This window comes from Limulus polyphemus, unplaced genomic scaffold (assembly GCF_000517525.1).
Source record: "Limulus polyphemus unplaced genomic scaffold, Limulus_polyphemus-2.1.2 Scaffold1421, whole genome shotgun sequence".
NCBI lineage: Eukaryota > Metazoa > Arthropoda > Merostomata > Xiphosura > Limulidae > Limulus > Limulus polyphemus.
In genome coordinates, this window is record NW_013667031.1 from 186,260 (window position 1) to 206,700 (window position 20,441).

A 20,441-nucleotide genomic window follows, 5' to 3' on the forward strand; every position below is an offset into this window, starting at 1 on the left:
ATAAAGTCTCTAGGATTGGTTTACGGCTTTATTTGACTATAACACAAGATGCTTGAGATATCAGAAAACTTCAATAACGTGTCTAATTTCTTAATAAGTTCACATGGTTAACCCTCGGAAACGTTTTCATCAAACACTTGTGGTTTAAAAATGACTATTGAACCAGATCAGTAATTTTAAAATTCGTCTCAATTAATCAAATTGCCAGATGTTTTGCCAAACTTGCACAGTATCAGCCTTTTCTCGCTGTTGTACGTATGTCTGCGGATTTACAACGCTAGAAACCAGGTTTCGATACCCGTGGTGGGCAGAACACAGATAACCCATTGTGTAGCTTTGTGCTTAACTACAAACAAGCTGTTGTACGCTGTTTAAAGAAACCAAAACCTACCCATCCTTGAATGTCAGATAGATTCGTTTCCGTCCTTTCCACTTGAAACCAGAGAAGCCCACTCACAATGCCTAGGCCAATAGTCTGTATCCAATTCAGTCTAGATAGCATACGGCTGTGTGCTTCTTGAAAATTTCTTTCAGACAGTACTTTAAGCTGCGTCCAGAAGGATGTGGGCCACTTTTCAAAAGTCCCTGTAAAACTGTCTTCACTGCCACTCACAGAGCTGTAAGCATCTGACCAAGATGGTACATCACAGTCTTCATTGCCCTCAGATGCTGTTAAAATAGATGAGCTTATTATATTTGTTTTTATCTTCTTGCATTCCTCTAGTAATTTCTGTTAAGTCATTTTAGTGAATGTATTTCATATCAAAATTACAAATTACCAGCCCAGGGTCTTCTAAATACTAAAACCATTTTTCCAGAGCAACAAACACACTTTCTTAACGAATTCTGTTTATATGCTTTAACACGGCATTTTTAAAGTGAACCTCTCACCTGCTGAATCATTTGTGGACTGAACTGGTGCAGAGACCAAAGAGTTGAACTCCATTTGAGCTGAGACTTCATTAATTTCTCTAAAAAGATAGATATTTTATTATCCCAAGGCATTCTTGGCATCTTAACACAACAGATGGGTGAAAGGGAATAGAAGTAAATAGCAGACGACATTTTGTGGCTTGTTATTGTTTGTTACAAACAGCTAGTTCGTATCAATAACTAAAGACAGTTCAGTTGTTCTTAGTTGTGTTAAAAAGTAATCTTCTTTGAAACAAGAGCTATTTATTACCGAACCATGCATTTAGTCTTTTATAGTAGTTCTATCTCATAAAAAAGAAAGAGAGTGAAAAACGTGCTTTTTTAAAAGTTAGAATCTCTATCTTTCGTATACAAAATTAGTTTGGAATTTTGCTGTAGATTTATTGAATAAAATGTTATATTAAAGTTTTAAAAAATGCACAACTGACAAAAATAAGGAATTGTTTTAAAAATTATCTTAATAAGTGTACATTATCGAAAACAGATTTCAGAAAAGTAAATAAATATAATTTAAACTAATTTATTTATGAATGACAACAACTGTCACAAGTGAAGTCTATCTGGTTAACAAATATTCACTGAAACTAAATACAAGATTGTGAAGAACAAAAGCCGTGTCTAAAGTAGTAGAACAATGTGTAATTAAAGCAAAATTTCGAAGGAAACCTGTATTTATGCTTTTTTATAAACGCAAACTGTTCTAAACATTATGATAAATCTTGGTTGATTTTGTAATTGTAAGTATTAATAGACTTTTTTTTTTACAAAAGGTATTTCGTGAGATAACAGTACTAGAGTAAGTTTAAAATTTTATATAGGATTTTATATAAAGATTTCTCTATTTACATATCGGTAACACTAACATTAGTTTGTCAGCTTTAAAATATAGCACTGGTGGATTTTATACAGAAACTACAAGGCTCAATATATATAAATTTTCTAAGATATTTTTTCTTCTCTTGAAGAAAAGTCACTTACATGAAGCTCTTGGTTGCTGATATAAATTTTTCCCGAACTTCTGGGTTTTTTTTCACTTGTTCAACTGTAATTAAACAGTGAAAGAAAATGCCATATCCTCCATTTTAGACAAATATCTTACATTTTTAGGTGTTGTAAACTGTAGGTCTAGAATTTGTCCGAAGCAACAGAATACTGTTCATTACTACTTATCAATAATTGTTTTGTTTCTGTTCATTAAAGATAATAGGTCAGACTTAACCCAACACACCTTTCAAGACGTTGCATGATGACAATCATCTCAATTACTAAATATTTAAAGTTATAATTGATCTGTGATTACTGCTACGTAGGTTAGCAGGGTATTTATTAAATATTTAAAGCTAACCTAGGTATTTCTAATCACAGATCAGTTATAACTTTAAATATCTAATAAATACCCTATTATAACTGATCTGATATTAGAAATACCTAGGTTAGTAGGGTATTTATTAGATATTTAAAGTTATAACTGATCTGATATTAGAAATACCTAGGTTAGTAGAGTATTTATTCGCAACATTTTCATCTTAATCCATGTTAGTTAATTTTATATGCTTTAAAAAGGAATGAAAAATACAATGTTTTCGAAACCGTATTGTTATAAAAAAAATACTGCTTTTAACTCTGCAGACAATCTTTGGTTCAAGTACTTTTGAAAAACATTCACTTCCATATCATGAGCTCTAAGGCAAAGGGCACCTGACGAGGAGTGGTAAAGAAAGAACTCTTTTACCTGTTCGCTTCTGGTAAAGGATAGTAAGGAGTCCTTTGTCTTCTCACTCCTCCAGAAGAACGGTAAGTAACTATTTACTTACTTGTTTGGATGAAGAAAAGTATAGAGCTTTTTTTGCCTACTTGTTTTGGATGAAATGTAATATGGAACCTTTTACCTACTTCCTCCTGAAGATGAACGACATAGAACTCTTTACCTGCTCGCTCCAGGTGAGAATGGTAAAACGTACAAGTTAACACATAAGAGTGATATTTTTAACCCATTCACAAGCTCTTGATTGCAAGTATGTTATTCCGTTGACTTAAACACCCTAGACAGATGTTGTAACAGATAGGAACACCAAAGACAGATGCTGTAGCAGACTTAAACACCTTAGACAGTTAATCCACGAGTATGAACAAAACAGTTGCTGTACCAGAAGAAAATACCAAATACAGATGCTGTAGCATACAGAAACACCCAAGACAGTTAATCCACAGATTGAAACACCTAAGACAGTTGATGTAGCAGATTGAAACACCCAATACAGTTGCTGTATCAAACTACATCGATATAATGGGTAAAATATGTCCTATATTTGTTCATGACGAGGAAGAGTCAAACCTTCAAAATAGTAATTGAAGCAACGATTGTTTGAAATCTTACGAAAAATACATTAAAAGCTATTAAAAGTTCAAGTTTTTACAACGAACGTTCTGGAAGTTATATTGCCCTTTAAAAATTTATATAAATGTCTACGCTAAAGTACAGGTTTAGATAAGATGTAGCTAATTTGAGAAATATATCTCAACGGAACGTTGAATCATACTGGAATATAGTGAGTTTTTCAATAATAATGCGTCATATTTCATTTTCTTAATCATTGTATAAGTAAAACATAAAATAATGAACATACTCACTAATAAAGTCAGCAGGATTGTAATGTGCTGCTATTTGTAAGCCAATGTCACTTAAAAACTCTACAATTCTGTGGGTTGCGCCAAAGAACGCGACCTAAAAACGTTAAAATACATGTAAGAAATGACACTGTTTCGTATCTTATAATAGACGACCTCAAAAAATTCCCATCATAATCTCAGTGATTTTTGAATTCCCTCAGCTCGGAATCGAACCTGAAACTTTTCCCACGCCAAAGGGTGCTTTACCAACTGAGTTAGTGATTATAAATCTACTAGTAGTTCCTAGTAAAGCACTTTTCAAAGCACTTGCTGGGTGTGCGAAAGGTTTCGAGTGCGACTCGGAGTCGAATGAATGCAAAAAGAAAAAACAACTTATATTACTACAAAAAATTATTACAAAACTCGTGTTCACTACCTCAATATTTTTGTATGCTTGTTTTCGAATATTTGAGCAAAGCTACTCGTGGGCTATCCACTGTAGCAGTCTTTAATTTTAAATTGATACACTAGAGAGAATGCAGTTTCTTAACAACAGTCACCGCCAAGTTTTGGGCCACTCTAATCTTAGATGTTGTTATCTGTGCAGGAACCATTTCATAGATTTCGTCTATTTTCTTTAAACATCTTATGAAAAAAACCTTCTGTTTCTTTAAGCTGTGTTTTGACCAACTATAACAGCTATAAAGAGGCATTTGATTTTGTTTTCTAGAGATATCTAAGAAGTTTTTATTTTAAAAGACCTCCAGCTGTTCCTGGTTAAACCACTTAGTATCAGTTTACACCTTTAGTTGTTTACATTATTGTTTCATTTCTCAGCATTACACTGTTAACTTTTTTCTAAATCTATTTTATTCTTATGTCGTTACATCCATTAGTGAAATAACTAGCTCGAAGTTTTGTTATCAGCGGGGTTGTTACAATTGAGTATTAGTGACATGTAAACTAACACTCCAGAAGTTGACGTTTGTTTGTTTTTTTAGCGGAAAAACTACATAATGGGCTAGCTGCACTCAATCCACCGATAGGGACCGAACCTCGGATGTTATCGTTGTGAGTCAGTAAACTTACTGCTAGCCTACCGGGATACACACTACAGAAGTAAATACGTCTTTCTAATGGTTTATATACCAGGAAACAATTTAAATACATAAACCATAAACACGGGCTGATAGACAATGTAAAACTATAATATTTTTCTCGAACTGTAACCGGTTTCGTAGCTTCTTCAGAAAGCTTATTGTTCTTGAGTGGTTAAATCTACAAATTCTATTTCAAAACAAATTAAAATTACTCCAATAAAAACATGTAAAGATTTTCAAAAGCACTTAAATGTTCAGTTCATTCAGTGACAAATATAATATGTTTAAGATTTTTTTTGTTTATAAATTGTAAAATAATTTGGTCTATAAGACAACTTTTAGATCTATAGAGAAAATTAAGGCATGGCCTGATGAGTACAACGCTCGACTCGCAATCTTTAGGTTGTAGTTTCGAATCCCCGTCACTGGATTTTCGGTTATTATACGTTGGTAAAAAGAGTAGCCCAAGAGTTAGTTAGTGATGGGTGATGTTGATTTGCTGTTTTCTAGTTCGTCACTGATAATTTAGGGACGGCAAGCGCAGATAGCCCTCGAGTAACTTTGTGCGAAATTGAAAACAAACCAGGTCATGAAATACAAAAACTATGCAGAAGAATATACTTTCACGTAGCAGAAAAACAACAACAACACTTAATTTGCAACATAAATACCTCCAACAAGACAGCATAATTTTAGGACCTAAAAGGGGAAGACCTATTTCAAATGAAGGACTTTTATATCTGAAATTCTAAAGATTTTTATTTATGTTTTAAAATGTACAATTTATGTAAACTTTTATTCTTTTGGAGAAACACTAATATGATACTTGGAATAAATATCCATTGACATCATGTCCGATTATTGTCCCCTCTCTATTTAAACATTTTTTTCTTGTTGTTGTAATTGTTTTCGCGATCTTAAAGAATGTTTCCTAATGTTTCTCCATGTTGGAAACGTTAAGAAAAGAGAAAAAGATTATTTTGAGGAAAAAACATTTTAATGGTCATTCTTCTGCAATTAAAATTTTCAATTGAAATCTTTTAGGGTCGTAGTTTTTAAAGGCACAACACTTATAAAGTTAAAATCATTTGGCGCTTATTTTAAAACCACACGTGTGTTAAAGTAAGCATTCTTTTCTTTGTTTGCGGATATCCGTGCAAAGTTACTCAGTGATTCTCAGTACTAGCCGTCCCTAATTTTGAACTCACAGATTATAGGGAAGGCAGCTAGTCAATTCAAACACCGTAAATTCTTGGGATGCTATTGTCTGACTGAATAATGGGATTAGACCATCACCGTTATAATACACACGCAGCCTCAAAGTGCGAAGTTTAATTTTTGTTATTTCCTGTTTTCTTTTTGGCAATAAGAGGACGTAAGCTATGGATCTGGAGATCCATATTCTGGATTTAACCACTGCCTCGCTAAGCAACATTTCGTTTGAACTACTAAGCATAATGAACTAACTGTGCTGTATCCACTGCAGGGATATAACTCCGAATTGTAGTGTTATAAGCCCTCAAGCTCACCGCGGAGCCACTATAGAGCATATTTTCTCATAAATTATTAGCAGCACAAGAGCTATGCAACATATCTTCTCTGACGTAGTTTTAAAATACATTTCCCAGGCTTGATCATTCAAAAACTATTTTAAAACTTCAGGTAAATGCCACGGCTTAAAATATTATGATTTATTTAGTCTTTGTGATGTAAAAAAGGCAAAAAGAATTCAGTAGTAATAATACAGGATCATCAAGATAATATGTTCAACTTTTATGCAAACTAAGGAAGCACATTATGCTAATATAATAATATGTTGGCAAGCAACGATTTACAAGCATAATGAAGTGATATTTTTTGGGGGAACATACTACATTTTTAGATAGAACATTAAAGATGACAGACCAGTATTCCGTCGAAACATGTAGTATGCCCCCCCCCCCAAATAAATCATTTCATTAGACTTACATAAAATCGTTATTTGCCAACAAATTATTATGCAAAATGCTAGTTAATTGCTGTTCCTGGTACTAGATGGCGCAAGCAATAGAAAATTTATCTTAACTTCTGCAATTAACCACGAAAGATCGAAAGACTAAATACCAGTTTCTTTCTGTTAACGAAAATACTTCATTTTAAAACTACACAAATACTTATAAAATTTAACTAATGTTGAAAAAGAATAATAAATAAAGATAAAATCATACCTGACCATCAGCTAGTAGAAGCAGACGATCAAACATGTAGAAAATCTGGCTGGACGGCTGATGAACCGTAACAACAACTGTTTTACGTTCTTTTTCTGCATAATACTTCAAGGTAGACATAAGACAGAGGGCGGTACCAGAGTCAAGGCCCGAGGTTGGTTCCTATTAGTGGTAATAATTTAACGTGCGTAATCTTGACAAAGTTCAGAAACATTTTATACACTCACAAAAATACCATGTGAATTCTTTGTACACAAATAAATCGTAATGGTCTGAACAAAGTGAATTAGAAACTGGTTTCAGATGAAAAATTTAAATGTAAAATCATGATGATTTAGACAAACGACCAAGCAATGTATTATCGTTTCGCATTTTTATTGAACAAAAACGTGTCTTGAATGAGATTTCATTCAACGTAGAGTTAACCAATGTTTAACACACTGATAAATATCAGTTTATAAAACGTTGGTGATTTTATGTAAGCTTGTTATTTTGTTGTTTTTAGTGCATGGTTACGCAATGGTCTATCTGTAATATGTCCACCGCGAAGGATCGAGCCTCGTATTTTAGCATTGTAAGTTCAAAATCTTATCGCTAACATTTACTCTTCCAAGACACAACTAAAACAACAACGACAGCACGTAGTCGACGTTCGCCTAATCGGTTGTCCTCCGGTGGAACAGCGGTAAGTTTACGGACTTACAACGTTAAAATCCGAGATTCGATTCCTTGCGGTGGACACAGCAGATAGCCTAATATGACTTTGTTCAAAAAAACAAACAAACAATTTGTTTGTTTTTGTTTAAGAGGAAAGTCACATTGGGCTATTTGCTGAGCCCACCGCGGGGAATCGAACTCCTAATTGTCCTGTTTGTGTCGCGAAGTTGTATCTATAAGCAAAAGTTGATATGTCAATTTTAGTCTTGAAATGTTTTAACTTTTCACCCTTTTCTTTAAAGACATCTTTGTGGTGACTTTGTGATGGAATACATTATACAGTTTTAAATCAAGAATTAGGATATTAATTAAAGCAATAAAATCTGCGTACATACAAGTGCACACATATTCATACACGTAGATAATACATTAATGCATAAGGGACATAGAATATTTTTTCCTTTTAATTCAAAATAACGAAAAAGGAAAACCTAAATTACTTTGTCTATAATATAATAATTTTGTGAGTTAGCTGAGAGGCGTTAATGCCATGCATAAGAATGGAATTCAAATTTCCATCGCCATCTTAACGCTGTTTTCCCTCCCCAACCAGTAGCTCAGCGGTTAGCTTTAGGTCTTATAGCGCTAAAATTTAGAGTTCTATCCCGCGGTAGACACAGCACAGATAGCTTGCTGTGTAGCTTTATGCTTGATTATGAAAGAAAACAGTAACCTCTTTACGCCATGCATAAAGAATATCGCTAAAAAAACTGAATGTGAAGTTGTAAGTACACGTGAACTCATTTTATCCACATCCAGTGGTTGATCAGTTAATTTTGATTATAGAGGGCTCACAACTTGAAGTCAAAGGGTCCAACGTCTGTTAAAAATTATCATGGTTTTTCAAGTTTATGTCAGAGAAAAGTTTAGGAAAGGGAGTAAGATGCAAGCATGTCAAAGGCGCGGTAAGAAGATATGCTGGGGAACATACGCCCCCGAAAAATAATTCTGGCTCGAAATGGTACTAATTATGAGCTTGAAAAATCAGTGTTGTGGAAGCTGATACACAGTTTAACTCAGGGATTCTCAACTTTTCCTCCATCATTAACCCCCTCGGCTTGATGTATTTCTCCATTTACCCCCTTATTTCCATACAAAAAATTCATAGTTATCATAAAGGGACAGAAAAACAAGAAGGTAAAAAAAAAAAAATAATTATTCAGGTTTTGCACAAAAATAGCACACACACACACACGCATTCTTAGCATTCTCTCTCTCACACGCACACACACACATTTTACAAAATGAAATTTAATTGAATTATTATTCAATCATCAGGTACATCAATTATATACCCCCTGCCATGTAATGTTTTATCCCCAAGGGGTAAATTTACCCCTGGTTGAGAATCACTGGTTTAACTAGACTTAATTGATTACTGGTCCATTCGGGTCGCGCTAGAAACCGGTTGACTTGGCTCAGAAAAATTCACAGGCTCGTATGACATCGTTAAAGGCCACTATCATGACATCTATAAATTAATATTAATTTGCTGTTATTTTTCTTTAAAACGTTTGCTATTCATACATAATTGATACTGAAATGATAATAAAGATGGGTATTAAAACTTTACTATAAAGCACACCTTGATTCTGTTCATTTCCGCAAGACGCGTTGAATACATTGAAATGGGTCATACCGACATACTTGTAAAACTCATAACATTGTCTCATGTACCGTAGTTGAGCTTATTTACTCCCGTCAACCGCATTTTAGGCTCCAACAAATCTCAAGTGTAAAATCATATAATCAATTTCATGCTGAAAACAGTATTGGGAAAAGTTTAGGGGTGGCTTGTGCCCGTAGAGGGCACTGAAATCGGTTGACAGATTTACAGCTTACCAGGGAAGGCCATTGCCACATATAATAAGACATTAATTAAACATTCACGATGAAAGTTGAAATTATCATCGCGCCCCCTTACACATTACGTCACCTCCATACGCAATGACAGAAAAATATTTTACGTTCGATAGATTTTCCTGTTTGTCTGTTTTAATACAGATTACATTACGTGCCGACTCTAAAATTAATATTTTGAGCCCACGGTGAAATATAAAGTATTTAATTATTTAAAAATGATATTTCAACGTTATATGTGAGTATATTTATTCGTTTTGTCAGGAAGGATAAAGATATTCCTCCCACCGAGTTTACTTCGGAGAGGGAGGGGGCAGCTGGGAATACTGATGATGACATTTAAAAGGCCCCCCACTGGCACAGCGGTATGTCTGAGGGACTTACAGCGCTAGAAACCGGGTTTCGATACCCGTGGTGAGCAGAGCACAGATAGCCCATTGTGTAGCTTTTGCTTAACTTCAAACAAGCAATAAACCCACCAAATTGAAGAACATTCAAAAACAAAAGTGGGTTCCATAGAGAGAGCATGGTGAGACATGCCATAGTAATCGGTTTTGTGTTTAGTACAAAACTACTCTGTGGACTGTTTGCTCTGTTGCCCAACATGTGCACTGAAACTCGATTTTTAGTGTTAAAAGCCTTCGAGCTTACTGCTGATACTCTGGAGGGGGTGGGAGGGGTTAAGGAACTGTGACTGATCTTCATATAAATAGTTAGAACTATGTGAAAAAGACAGGGCATAGTTATGCAGCACCTACACAAAGTCATTTCACTATTGTGCTTTTCAAATATTCTACTTTTTCATTTCAAATCTGAAGAAAATAAGGATGGCCCTTATCTTCATAACAATACTCATATACTTATTATTTTGTTTTAGTTATTGTATTTTATCTATACTAATCTATTATAAGATATATAATTTTGTGATACAAGTAAGTCAAAAATCAACGTTATATTACTTTTGGTTACCGTTATGTTTAACAATGAACTCACAAAATAAGATGTAACTTTACGGGAAGACCTAAATTCGAAAAAGTTAACGTAAAAAAAGGAGAATCTTAAAAGAAGCGTTTCAAATAGAAGAAGGAAAAGCAAAAACAAAATAGTATAGCCCATAACACCTAGCATCGAATGACAACTTACGTCCAGTAACATGGTAGTAGGGTTTGTGAGTAATTCACAAGCAATGCTAGCCCTTTTCTTCTCTCCTCCTGACAGCCCTCGTTTCAGCCCGTCTCCAATTACTGAAATTGAACATTTGAGTGTTATTGATGTAACCCAAGACGTCAATGCTAAAACAAAAGAACATATAACAGAGACAGTGCGAATAGCTTAATATTTCCGATGTTTTGTTCATTCTAAAAGATCTCTGTTGCGTCAATAACTTTGAGGTTTGAAGTCAATAAAATGTGTTTGGTAAATTACAATTACAAAACAAAAATTATTGTTCTCACAATTAAAGCTAGGTAATTTTACTTGGACTTCGGTGAAATTTCAAGTAAAAGAAAATAGCTAATACTGAGTTATTTGCTTTTGTTATTAAACAGACTCACGAAATGTCCACAGTAATCAGTTGTTTTTAGTGTGTATGTGTCAAAAAATAATCTTTGCATTCCTTTACTAGAAAAAACTTTCTAAGTCCTGAATAATTCTGTTGCTGAAAACTACGAAATAGGCTATGAGAAAACGCTGACTCTTTAGTTATGAAATAGATATTCGTCATGCTACATGTATAGTCGGTAATTGAGTGTTAGCTAATGATAACTGAGGACAGCAATAAAAAATAGCCCAGCTCTATACTGTATTATCAACTAAATTTTTTTGTTTCGTGTAACTGATAAGGCAGTCATTTGCTTAAGGTGTGGTATATTAGTACTTGCCAAAACCTTGAATCCGCGTAGATTACTTACTCCCCACTAATTATGTACCTCACGTAAGTACATCATGTTAAGTTCATCTGCAGAATAATTATCATAAAACGTGTTCAGATAAAGCAATTTACCACCCAGAACTTCACCCTTGGATTTTCATGGAATTTTAGAAGGTTCTGGAAATAGCAGGATTTATTTAGCATATTCATTAACTGTGGGCAACAAAATATATCCCTATATTATCAGTAATTATGGTTCTAATACGAAAATGTAGAATAATCAGCTAAAATCTTATAGACATTCTTGAAATATCCTGCAGGTTTCAGGCGATTTCATAGTTTCACTATACTTTTAATATAATGTTAACGTTTCCTCAAGATTTAACTACATTAATTAACGTAGTATGACTAGTTAAACTTAGTTATTGGTTCTTTACTCCAATTAACTTGATTTCATGAATTGATTCTTAGTCCTCGTCTCCAAAGTTTTGATTAATTCAGTCTCGTTTACTGCTTCTCCAAGTTTTAACTACACAATTTAACATATTTGTCTAGTTTAATCTCGGCCACTACTGTCTCTCCAAGTTTTAACTACACTATAATAAGTCTATTTATTAACTACCACGTTTTTTTTTCTAGTAATTACTAACTATTTCTGTCTTTACTTCGGCTGTTAATCTGGTGCCGTATTCAGAGGAATGATAGACAAGGAAGGTGAGAGAGAAAACCACTGAATATATATATATATATATATGTTTGTGTGTGTGTGTATATATATATATATATATAATTTCTATGATTAGAAAAAATGTAAAGGTTTACTTAAGAGTTCACGGGGGGTGAGAAAGATGTCTTGTTAGATTGGCTTCGTTTTCGAGAAATGAAAACATTTATATTTCTTAAGCTCGCAAAATAAAAATGGACAGATAGAAATACCAACAAACACGTAAAACGTTAACAGACAGACAGACATATATTATTTTATCTTCGTCTGATCCATGGGCTTCATTGACGGTAAAGTTTACTGAGTGAAATGTAAGTAAAAAAGGGTAAGGTTTTTTACCTAGAATATCACAGTAGATGTAGTGACCTACATCGATAGACAGCAGAAAAATAGACACTTACTGGTATTCAAACATTTCCTCAGATCCAGAACGTCGATGATATGTTCCACGTGCGCCATCTTTTCATGATATGGCATGGTGTCAGGTAGCCGTAATAATGCTGAGTGCTGGGGGAGAAATATTTCCAGCCAGTCTAAAGGACCAAGTCTAAAACGCGTTGTTCATGAGTTGCTCTTTTCTTTTTAACTCAGATATAGTTCTTAACGTAAAAGGAAAAATAACTTCTATCTAGCTAGCTATATTAGAAACACGAATTACAGAACGCTGAAAAGAAAACACACTCATCATTTTTAATTACAAAATAATTGCTGCTTTCAGTCACGAAATCCTAGCATTACTTTCCGTTACGGAATGTTAAGAAGTAGAGTTAACTTACATTACGGAATTTTAAGGAATATCTAGCATTACTTTGAATTAAGAAGTGATTGGAAAAGGCGTTATTTTGGATATAAAATATGTTATTTTTAAGGAACGATATGTAAAAGAATTATTTCAAATTAAGACAAGCTAGGAAGAAATTCTATTTTCACTTAAGGAATTTTAAAGAAGTTTACTTTTTGTCAGTAGTTTTAATAATTATTTATAGCTATACGTTGCTGAGGAAGAGGTTATTTTGAGTAATAAAATTGAGTTGTTTATGGTTATTTTCAAGAAGTTTACTTTTTGTCAGTAGTTTTAATAATTATTTATAGCTATACGTTGTTGAGGAAGAGGTTATTTTGAGTAATAAAATTGAGTTGTTTATGGTTATTCTTAATTGCAAAATTGTGAGTCATGAAAGTAGAATCATGACTCTGTAAGTGCTCACATAAAATACTAGTCTATTACTCTTATAATTAAAATATATGAATAGCACTGGTTTAAATGTTGTTGTTTTTATTTTCTGTTTCGGATATTCGCACATAACTATACATGGGTTATATGCGCTAATTGTTCCTAATTTGGACTACTCTTGGGCTACTGTAATCGAACAGTGATATTTGACCGTCACTTTTATAATACATCCATGGCCCGAAACTTGAGAACGCAATATCTTGAGGCAATTGAAGTGTGCCATAATTCCTCGGATTTACAATCCAGCACGCTAACCATTGAACTACGTCTGGCACATTTTAAAACAGAAATTTACAATCCAGCACGCTAACCATTGAACTACGTTTGGCACATTTTAAAACAGAAATTTACAATCCAGCACGCTAACCATTGAACTACGTTTGGTACATTTTAAAACAGAAATTTACAATCCAGCACGCTAACCATTGAACTACGTCTGGCACATTTTAAAACAGAAATTCATATGAAAGAAAATGTGGTCACACACTTAACAATTAACCAACCCTAAAAACTACACTTAGACAAGCGTTATTAGTAACCGAAAACAAAAGGCTAGTAATTTTTTTCTGGTTGCTTGTTATTGAGCGTAAAGCTATACAATGGGCTATTTTATCTCTTCCCACCTCGAAACCCGAATTTTAGCGTTGTAAGTTGTGATACTTACTGCTGAGCCACCGGGGGGGGGGCAGTAAATATTTTTTGCCTCCCAGTGGCTCCATGGTAAGACTGAAGGCTAATAACACTAAAAACCGTGTTTTGATACCCATGGTGGACAGAACACAGATAGCCCACTGTGTAGATTTGCGCTTGACAACAACAACACAACAATTTTGTTTTTCTGTTTAAATTGAATTTCAGAAACAGGACTGAATTTGAACTCATAACAGTATAAATGTTTTATAATAATACTCAGTTTTTATCTGTCCTGAAATTGAGCACGCACCTTATTATCTAACCGCACATGTTTCAACATATGTTTGTTTGTTTGTTTTAAATTTCGTGCAAAGCTACACGAGGGCTATCTGCGCTAGCCGTCCCTAATTTAGCAGTGTAAGACTAGAGGGAAGGCAGCTAGTCATCACCACCCACCGCCAACTCTTGGGCTACTCTTTTACCAACGAATAGTGGGATTGACCGTCACATTATAACGCTCCTTCACGGCTGAAAGGGGTATGCGAAGGGGGGATGGTGGGATGGGGATGCGAACCCGCGACCCGCAGATTGCGAGTCGAGCGTCCTAACCACCTGGCCATGCCGGGCCATTCAACAGATGTAAACCAAAGGCGGATGGATGTAAATATACTTTATTAGACATTTTGTACAACCTTATATCAAGGGCTTATCAAAGTTCTTAAAAATGTCTAACGTTAGGTCGTAGAATAACATTATTAGCTTATTTACTGATAGTATTAAGTATGTTAAAAGTTAGCCCTAACTAAGCTACAGCAAAAAATATATACAGAAGTTACAGTGTTAATTTATCTCTTTATCGAATATACGTCGTAATTAATAAAGACTTAACTAATGTTAGGCCTAAGACAAGTGGACCTATGGATTTCGGACTCTGTGATTAGAATTCTTTTGTATTATCCTATAAATCCTGTATTTAAATAAGTACTGTTGCAATAAAGATACTAATTTGACGGCAGATGTTTTGCAGGTCTCTGCTAGTTCAAAAAAAAAAAAAGAGTTACAAAATATGATACTGTCCTCTGCAAATGTGTCTGTTGTTCCACTTATATGTAACATATATTTGCTACTGTTGTATGTATATCTTCTAAACATATTTTGCGACACTTTTTCTAATATTTTTACTTAACAGCATACAGAAAAGTGAAGAAGTTTTTGTAATGCTATATTTTATCGTGTGTGTGTGTGTGTGTTTAAATTTAAACCACAAGTACAAAAGTGTGACCTCTGAAACTCGTAGACGTTCCGATGTTATGCAAGAGAGCTGGTGCTTGTCTAACAAAGAAAGTTCTGTGAAAAGCATACCTTAGCAGAGCAACAACTTTACGATGTTATTACGAAGTTGAAAATTGCTTCTTCAAGGTAAACCCGTTGCACAACCTACCGCCGAACGTTAAACGCTCTCTGGCTGTTCACGATGTTTCGTCATGCTTTAGTGAAGCCTTGTAACAAAAAATTTCAAAGTCTGTACTCACCGCTAGGTGATATTAGTTGGTCTACACTCGAGACATTATTCGATGTGGTTTTGTGCGTATGTATTTGTCAAAAAACGCTGCATGTACAATAACGTTGTAATCTCATTTCGCGCGCGCGCACACACACACAAGAGGATAGGATAAGAATATCCGAAATAAAATCGATTGGCCAGCCTATAAAGTGTTACTTAAACGCCCCTTACGATAGCAGCTACTGCAAAATAATAATTCAAATTAAATATATAAGAAATACCTAATCATCAAAGATTCAGTATCACTTTCTGCACAGCCTTCGAATTGATGAGTTAAGCCTAATTTCATGGGAAATGCAAATTACTTTTTATTTTCCACTGGCAATTTCACAAAACATGTCTACATACTATCCATATATTAAATGATACCATTTTTGTTCGAGATTCACCAATGACACGTATCTTTTTTTTCCTTCTTTTTCCTTTTTTTTTGAAACGATTGGTGCAACTAAAATGAGGTGTTTTTAATGAGCAGTTAACAACGCAAGAGTTTTAAAATGCTCATTAAGTGCTACTGTATCTAGAAGATCGAAACGTTGCTTTTAAAGCGGTAAAAGATTATCGCCAATAATGCAAAAAAAAAGTAAGTGGTTGACTTCAATTTAAAACGTTCTTATAATATTATTCATATTTTTTGTTGGACTTGTAATCAGACCTCAGTTGTTGTTTTTTTAACTGCTGCATAATTTATATCAACAGGTACTTTTTTACGCCACCTGGCGATACTCTGGTATTTAAGTCTTCGTGATCTATTTAACACGTATAAGATATATTGGTAATCGTTTTTATTCCCATGCATTTTTATGAAGAAATCAAGAAAGTTAACAAACAATTGGTTTTGTCTGTAAATATATATATATATATATGTATTATTAAAAAGTTAAATTTCTGTCAAGGACTTCAATTTTACACAAACAACCCAACTTAACGCTAACAGGCTGATGAATTTAGGTTTAAACCTTACAAATAGAGCTAACGATAGGTGAACATTTCACCACAACAGCAGAAAATACAGCAAAAATAAAGCACCTCCCAAAGGGGCTCGACGGTAAGTATGAGGGCTTCTAACGCCAAAATCCAACGTTCGATCCTTTTGGTGAGAACAGGGCAAGTAAGCCCATTGTTCAGTTTTGCGTTAAGCGACTAATAATAGACATTTGAAAAGATAGGTTTGAACACAGTAAACATGTCATCTTAATACCCTTTCCACCTGAAATCAGAGCATACGCTTTGTTTTAACGTAACCGCAGACTTACGACGCTAAAATCCGAGGTTCGATTTCCCCGCGGCGGACAGAGCGCAGATAGCCCATTGTTCAGTTTGCGTTAAGCGACTAATAATAGACATTTGAAAAGATAGGTTTGAACACAGTAAACATGTCATCTTAATACCCTTTCCACCTGAAATCAGAGCATACGCTTTGTGTTAACGTAACTGCAGACTTACGACGCTAAAATCCGAGGTTCGATTTCCCCGCGGCGGACAGAGCGCAGATAGCCCATTGTGTCGCTTTGCGCTGAAAAATTAATAATTTAACGTAAACGTTATATATGTGCATATATATATATACATATTATATACAAGGATTTCAATATCCACTGAAGACCAAACACATCGCCTTGAAATGTCTAGGTTCTACACCTTGCATCAAATGAATATGCCACGTAATATTATTCGTTTCTTCATTTCTCTCATGGAGAAAAGAGAGACAGAGAAACCTGTTTACGAAAGAAGCTTCTGGCTAGCCTTGCCGCTGTGAGTACCCCCCACTTGCGGTATTCCCGTAGGGTGTATCCGCCGTCACGTACTGCTGAGCGTCCAGGCTAACGGCAGGCTTCCAAAACATTGACCTCCTGCGATAATGACCCAAAAAAGAATTTAGACAGCACGTGGAGAAAGCCCGAGGACAAGTTATATAGAATCGTTTGATAAAAATAGGCTACTCCTAGTCCTGTTTTACAAAGGGTTATTGAATGGTCACTTTCTCTCACTGAATACTCATAACAGTCATGTCTTTCAAAATGAATATCTTTTTATAAAGTATTTCAACCTAAGCGAACATGGAAAAACTATTTTCAACGTTGTTTCGAAAGTGGCTATTGATACTTATCGATTTGTAGAAGGCAAACATGTAAAGATGAAACTGCATGAAAAAACATTTCAAACTAGTTTGAACTAAAATAAAACTAGAATTTCAGCATTTGTTGTTGTTGTCAAGAAAAGTTCCACCCGTCACACAATTCATTAAATAGAAACAAAAGTATTATCTTTGCCGCTTTGTCTCTTTTAGTTTTGGATTATTGACACTGTATTCGTACAAAACTGGATAACTGAAGCTATTAACAGTATAAAAATGTCATTAAATTTAGAGAAAAACAGCAACAAATCGTGTTATCTAGGTGCGTCTGAGACGTGTTTAATGCTGTTTTGCCAATCATTCACATTCCAGCGGCAGTTTCTGGGCTAAGTTTAAGGCAGCCCCTCAGCCTTCTTCATCCCTGGTGACTCGCCTATTTACTTGAACACTGACTTAAAGAAGGTTTGATATTCAAATATTTATAACTGCCTCTGATATTTAAGGCTATTAAACCTGGAACCCTGTAGATAGCAATATATGATACGATCTGGTGTTAGACTGTTCAAAATTTCAAGCGCAGTAAGCCTACCACATCGACTGATGCAAAATATGTGCTGCTATGACAGTTCTGCGGTAAGCTGTCATTTTATATCCGTAGAACAGTCCCGATAAGTTCTCTTTCTAGAAACGTAAGGAACTGTTTATCTGTCTTAACCATGGCATCAAGAAGGCAAGACTTCAAAAATAAAAATATCAGGTGATGAACCTCCGAAGCTGGAGGAGATGTCAACATATTAAAATATAAATAAATAAAGTCGTACATAACGGAAGCCTATCAGTCAACCCTAGTATTCCAGGTATATCCCTTTCGTCTGTTTTTATTTTTATGTATTCATAAATTAATTTCCAAAATGCTTATCTCTAGAGTGATGGTTCTGACTACGGTTCGAACACCCACCGGGACCACCAGAAGCTAAATTCAACCTAGGATGGTAACAACAGTAACAACAAGTTTTCAACAGCTTCACAAATTTCATGGGACATACTTGGAGCAACAAAGTGGTTCAGGTATCCTGAATTGTACGGCGGAAAATCTTCACCACTGAACAAAACAAGATACTCCACGTATCACTTAATGTATACCTTTTGTGTTTTAACACATCGTTGTTGTTGTTCTGTTCTTGTTTTGAGTCCGAGGATATTAGATTAGAAGTAGAAATAACCCAGGCAACTCTATAGTGGTTATATTTGAAATACCTCTGTTGATCATAAAGCAGGAGCAAGAATGTTTGTTTTCACACCACCTTATACTGATATCAAAAATGTCTACGCATTTCAAAACTTAATCTCAGCGTTTACATGACAAATATTTATATTGGTGTGTTAATTATTACTTTTTCTCGCCTCGGATTCAAACCCGAGACTTCTTGCACATCAAGTGAATGCTCTACCAACTGAACTTTGCTAGTAAAGTACTTATTAATAACTACACTGGGACACAGTTCGCTTACGAAGGAATGGAAGACATCTCAAATGTTCCATATTAGTTTGAACAACTGTGAACTGCTGATATTGTCTAGCACAGTAGACGTTACGGGTTTCACTATCGTGTCTAAACCGACACGATGAAAAAAAACAACAAATTCTGAGAAAAATGCTTTGTCAACAACTAGCTGCAACAGACAAGGGATGTAAAGTGTTTTTCACGTTTTTGGAAACGCTATGACGGGCCTCAAGAAACTGTGATATTTCTAGCTTATTAGTAGGCTTTATTAGTTTTGGTGGCCTAAGAAACTTGTGTGTTTTGCAAACTCAAGACATAGCCAGATGGCAAACCGTGATTCCTAGTCACTGAACGTACCTTAAACTTCTACTTGTAAGCTATAATACCCAATATTATCTACCATTAAAACTTGGCGAAGTGTCAGATTGGCGAAGAAAGCATCCTCTTGAAGAACGTAGCAAATATTTCTTTTCTGTCTCTTGCTGAGAGGTGCTCCGTTTACAGTAATCAAACCGGAGTCGATCTTCACTCGACCGCTTAACGCGTTCAGTAGTGTTGTTTTACCCGAACCTAAGAATCATGAAGAGTAATTAAAAAATAACACGAGTCTTCGAACATTTCTTATGTCACGTGGTATGAATCGCAAATTAAAATAACATTGTTTGTCAACGTGATTTAAAAATAAAATAAAATACAATGTTTATAAAAATACATAATACAATTACTTGTTTAATGCTACAAGATAATAAAATGATCAGCTAAATAGTCATGTACATAGATCATAATAAAACTTATTTTTCTTCAATGTCACAGAATAGTAAAATAACCAGCCAAACATTTGTTTACATGGACAATAATACCATCACTTTTTGTTTAACGTCACAGAATAATAAACTTACTAGCCAAACATTCGTGTATGCACAGACCATAATAAGATTACTTTTTGTCTAATGTCGGATAACGATAACATTTACTAGCCATACATTCATGTACATAGACAATAATAAAATTATTTTATTTATTGTAACAGAAAAGCGAAATGTTTAGCCAAAAAATTCGTTTTAGTAAAAGACAAAGTCGCTATCAATTTTTAAATCTAACTGTTCTGATGTATATAAATCCAAACTTCTCGACTAAGAACACTGAATTCCGAACGTCCATTATATCTTTTGTTTTATTTTTCGTACAACTTTATTTCTGAAAACAATTACTTGTGTCATTACGAGACATTTGTATGATAATGCTAGGATTAGTTATAACACCATATTTCAACAGTAGTTTGTATTTACACCAGTACTTTATCAGATTATTCATAAAGAGTACTACATCACTACTAATTTCACCGAAAGGGGCCGGAGGCCGCCTGGAAAGGGTCACCTGTTTTAACCACTTGCACCACTATACAGTA

The 20,441-nt window shown here is 34.5% G+C and overlaps 1 protein-coding gene across 1 annotated transcript in view; it reads right to left on the reverse strand.

Moving 5' to 3' along the window:
* The window catches only part of LOC106463483 (ABC transporter G family member 14-like), a 39,488-nt gene that overhangs the window by 9,694 nt on the left and 9,353 nt on the right, over window positions 1–20,441 (reverse strand). Inside the window, exons 3-10 of the mRNA XM_022390990.1 lie at window positions 19,434–19,603; window positions 12,423–12,528; window positions 10,571–10,671; window positions 6,851–7,012; window positions 3,565–3,658; window positions 1,912–1,975; window positions 892–971; window positions 392–669 (exon numbers count right to left, since the gene is read on the reverse strand). Coding sequence (XP_022246698.1) covers window positions 392–669; window positions 892–971; window positions 1,912–1,975; window positions 3,565–3,658; window positions 6,851–7,012; window positions 10,571–10,671; window positions 12,423–12,528; window positions 19,434–19,603 — 1,055 coding nt within the window. The remainder of the gene's footprint in view (window positions 1–391; window positions 670–891; window positions 972–1,911; window positions 1,976–3,564; window positions 3,659–6,850; window positions 7,013–10,570; window positions 10,672–12,422; window positions 12,529–19,433; window positions 19,604–20,441) is intronic.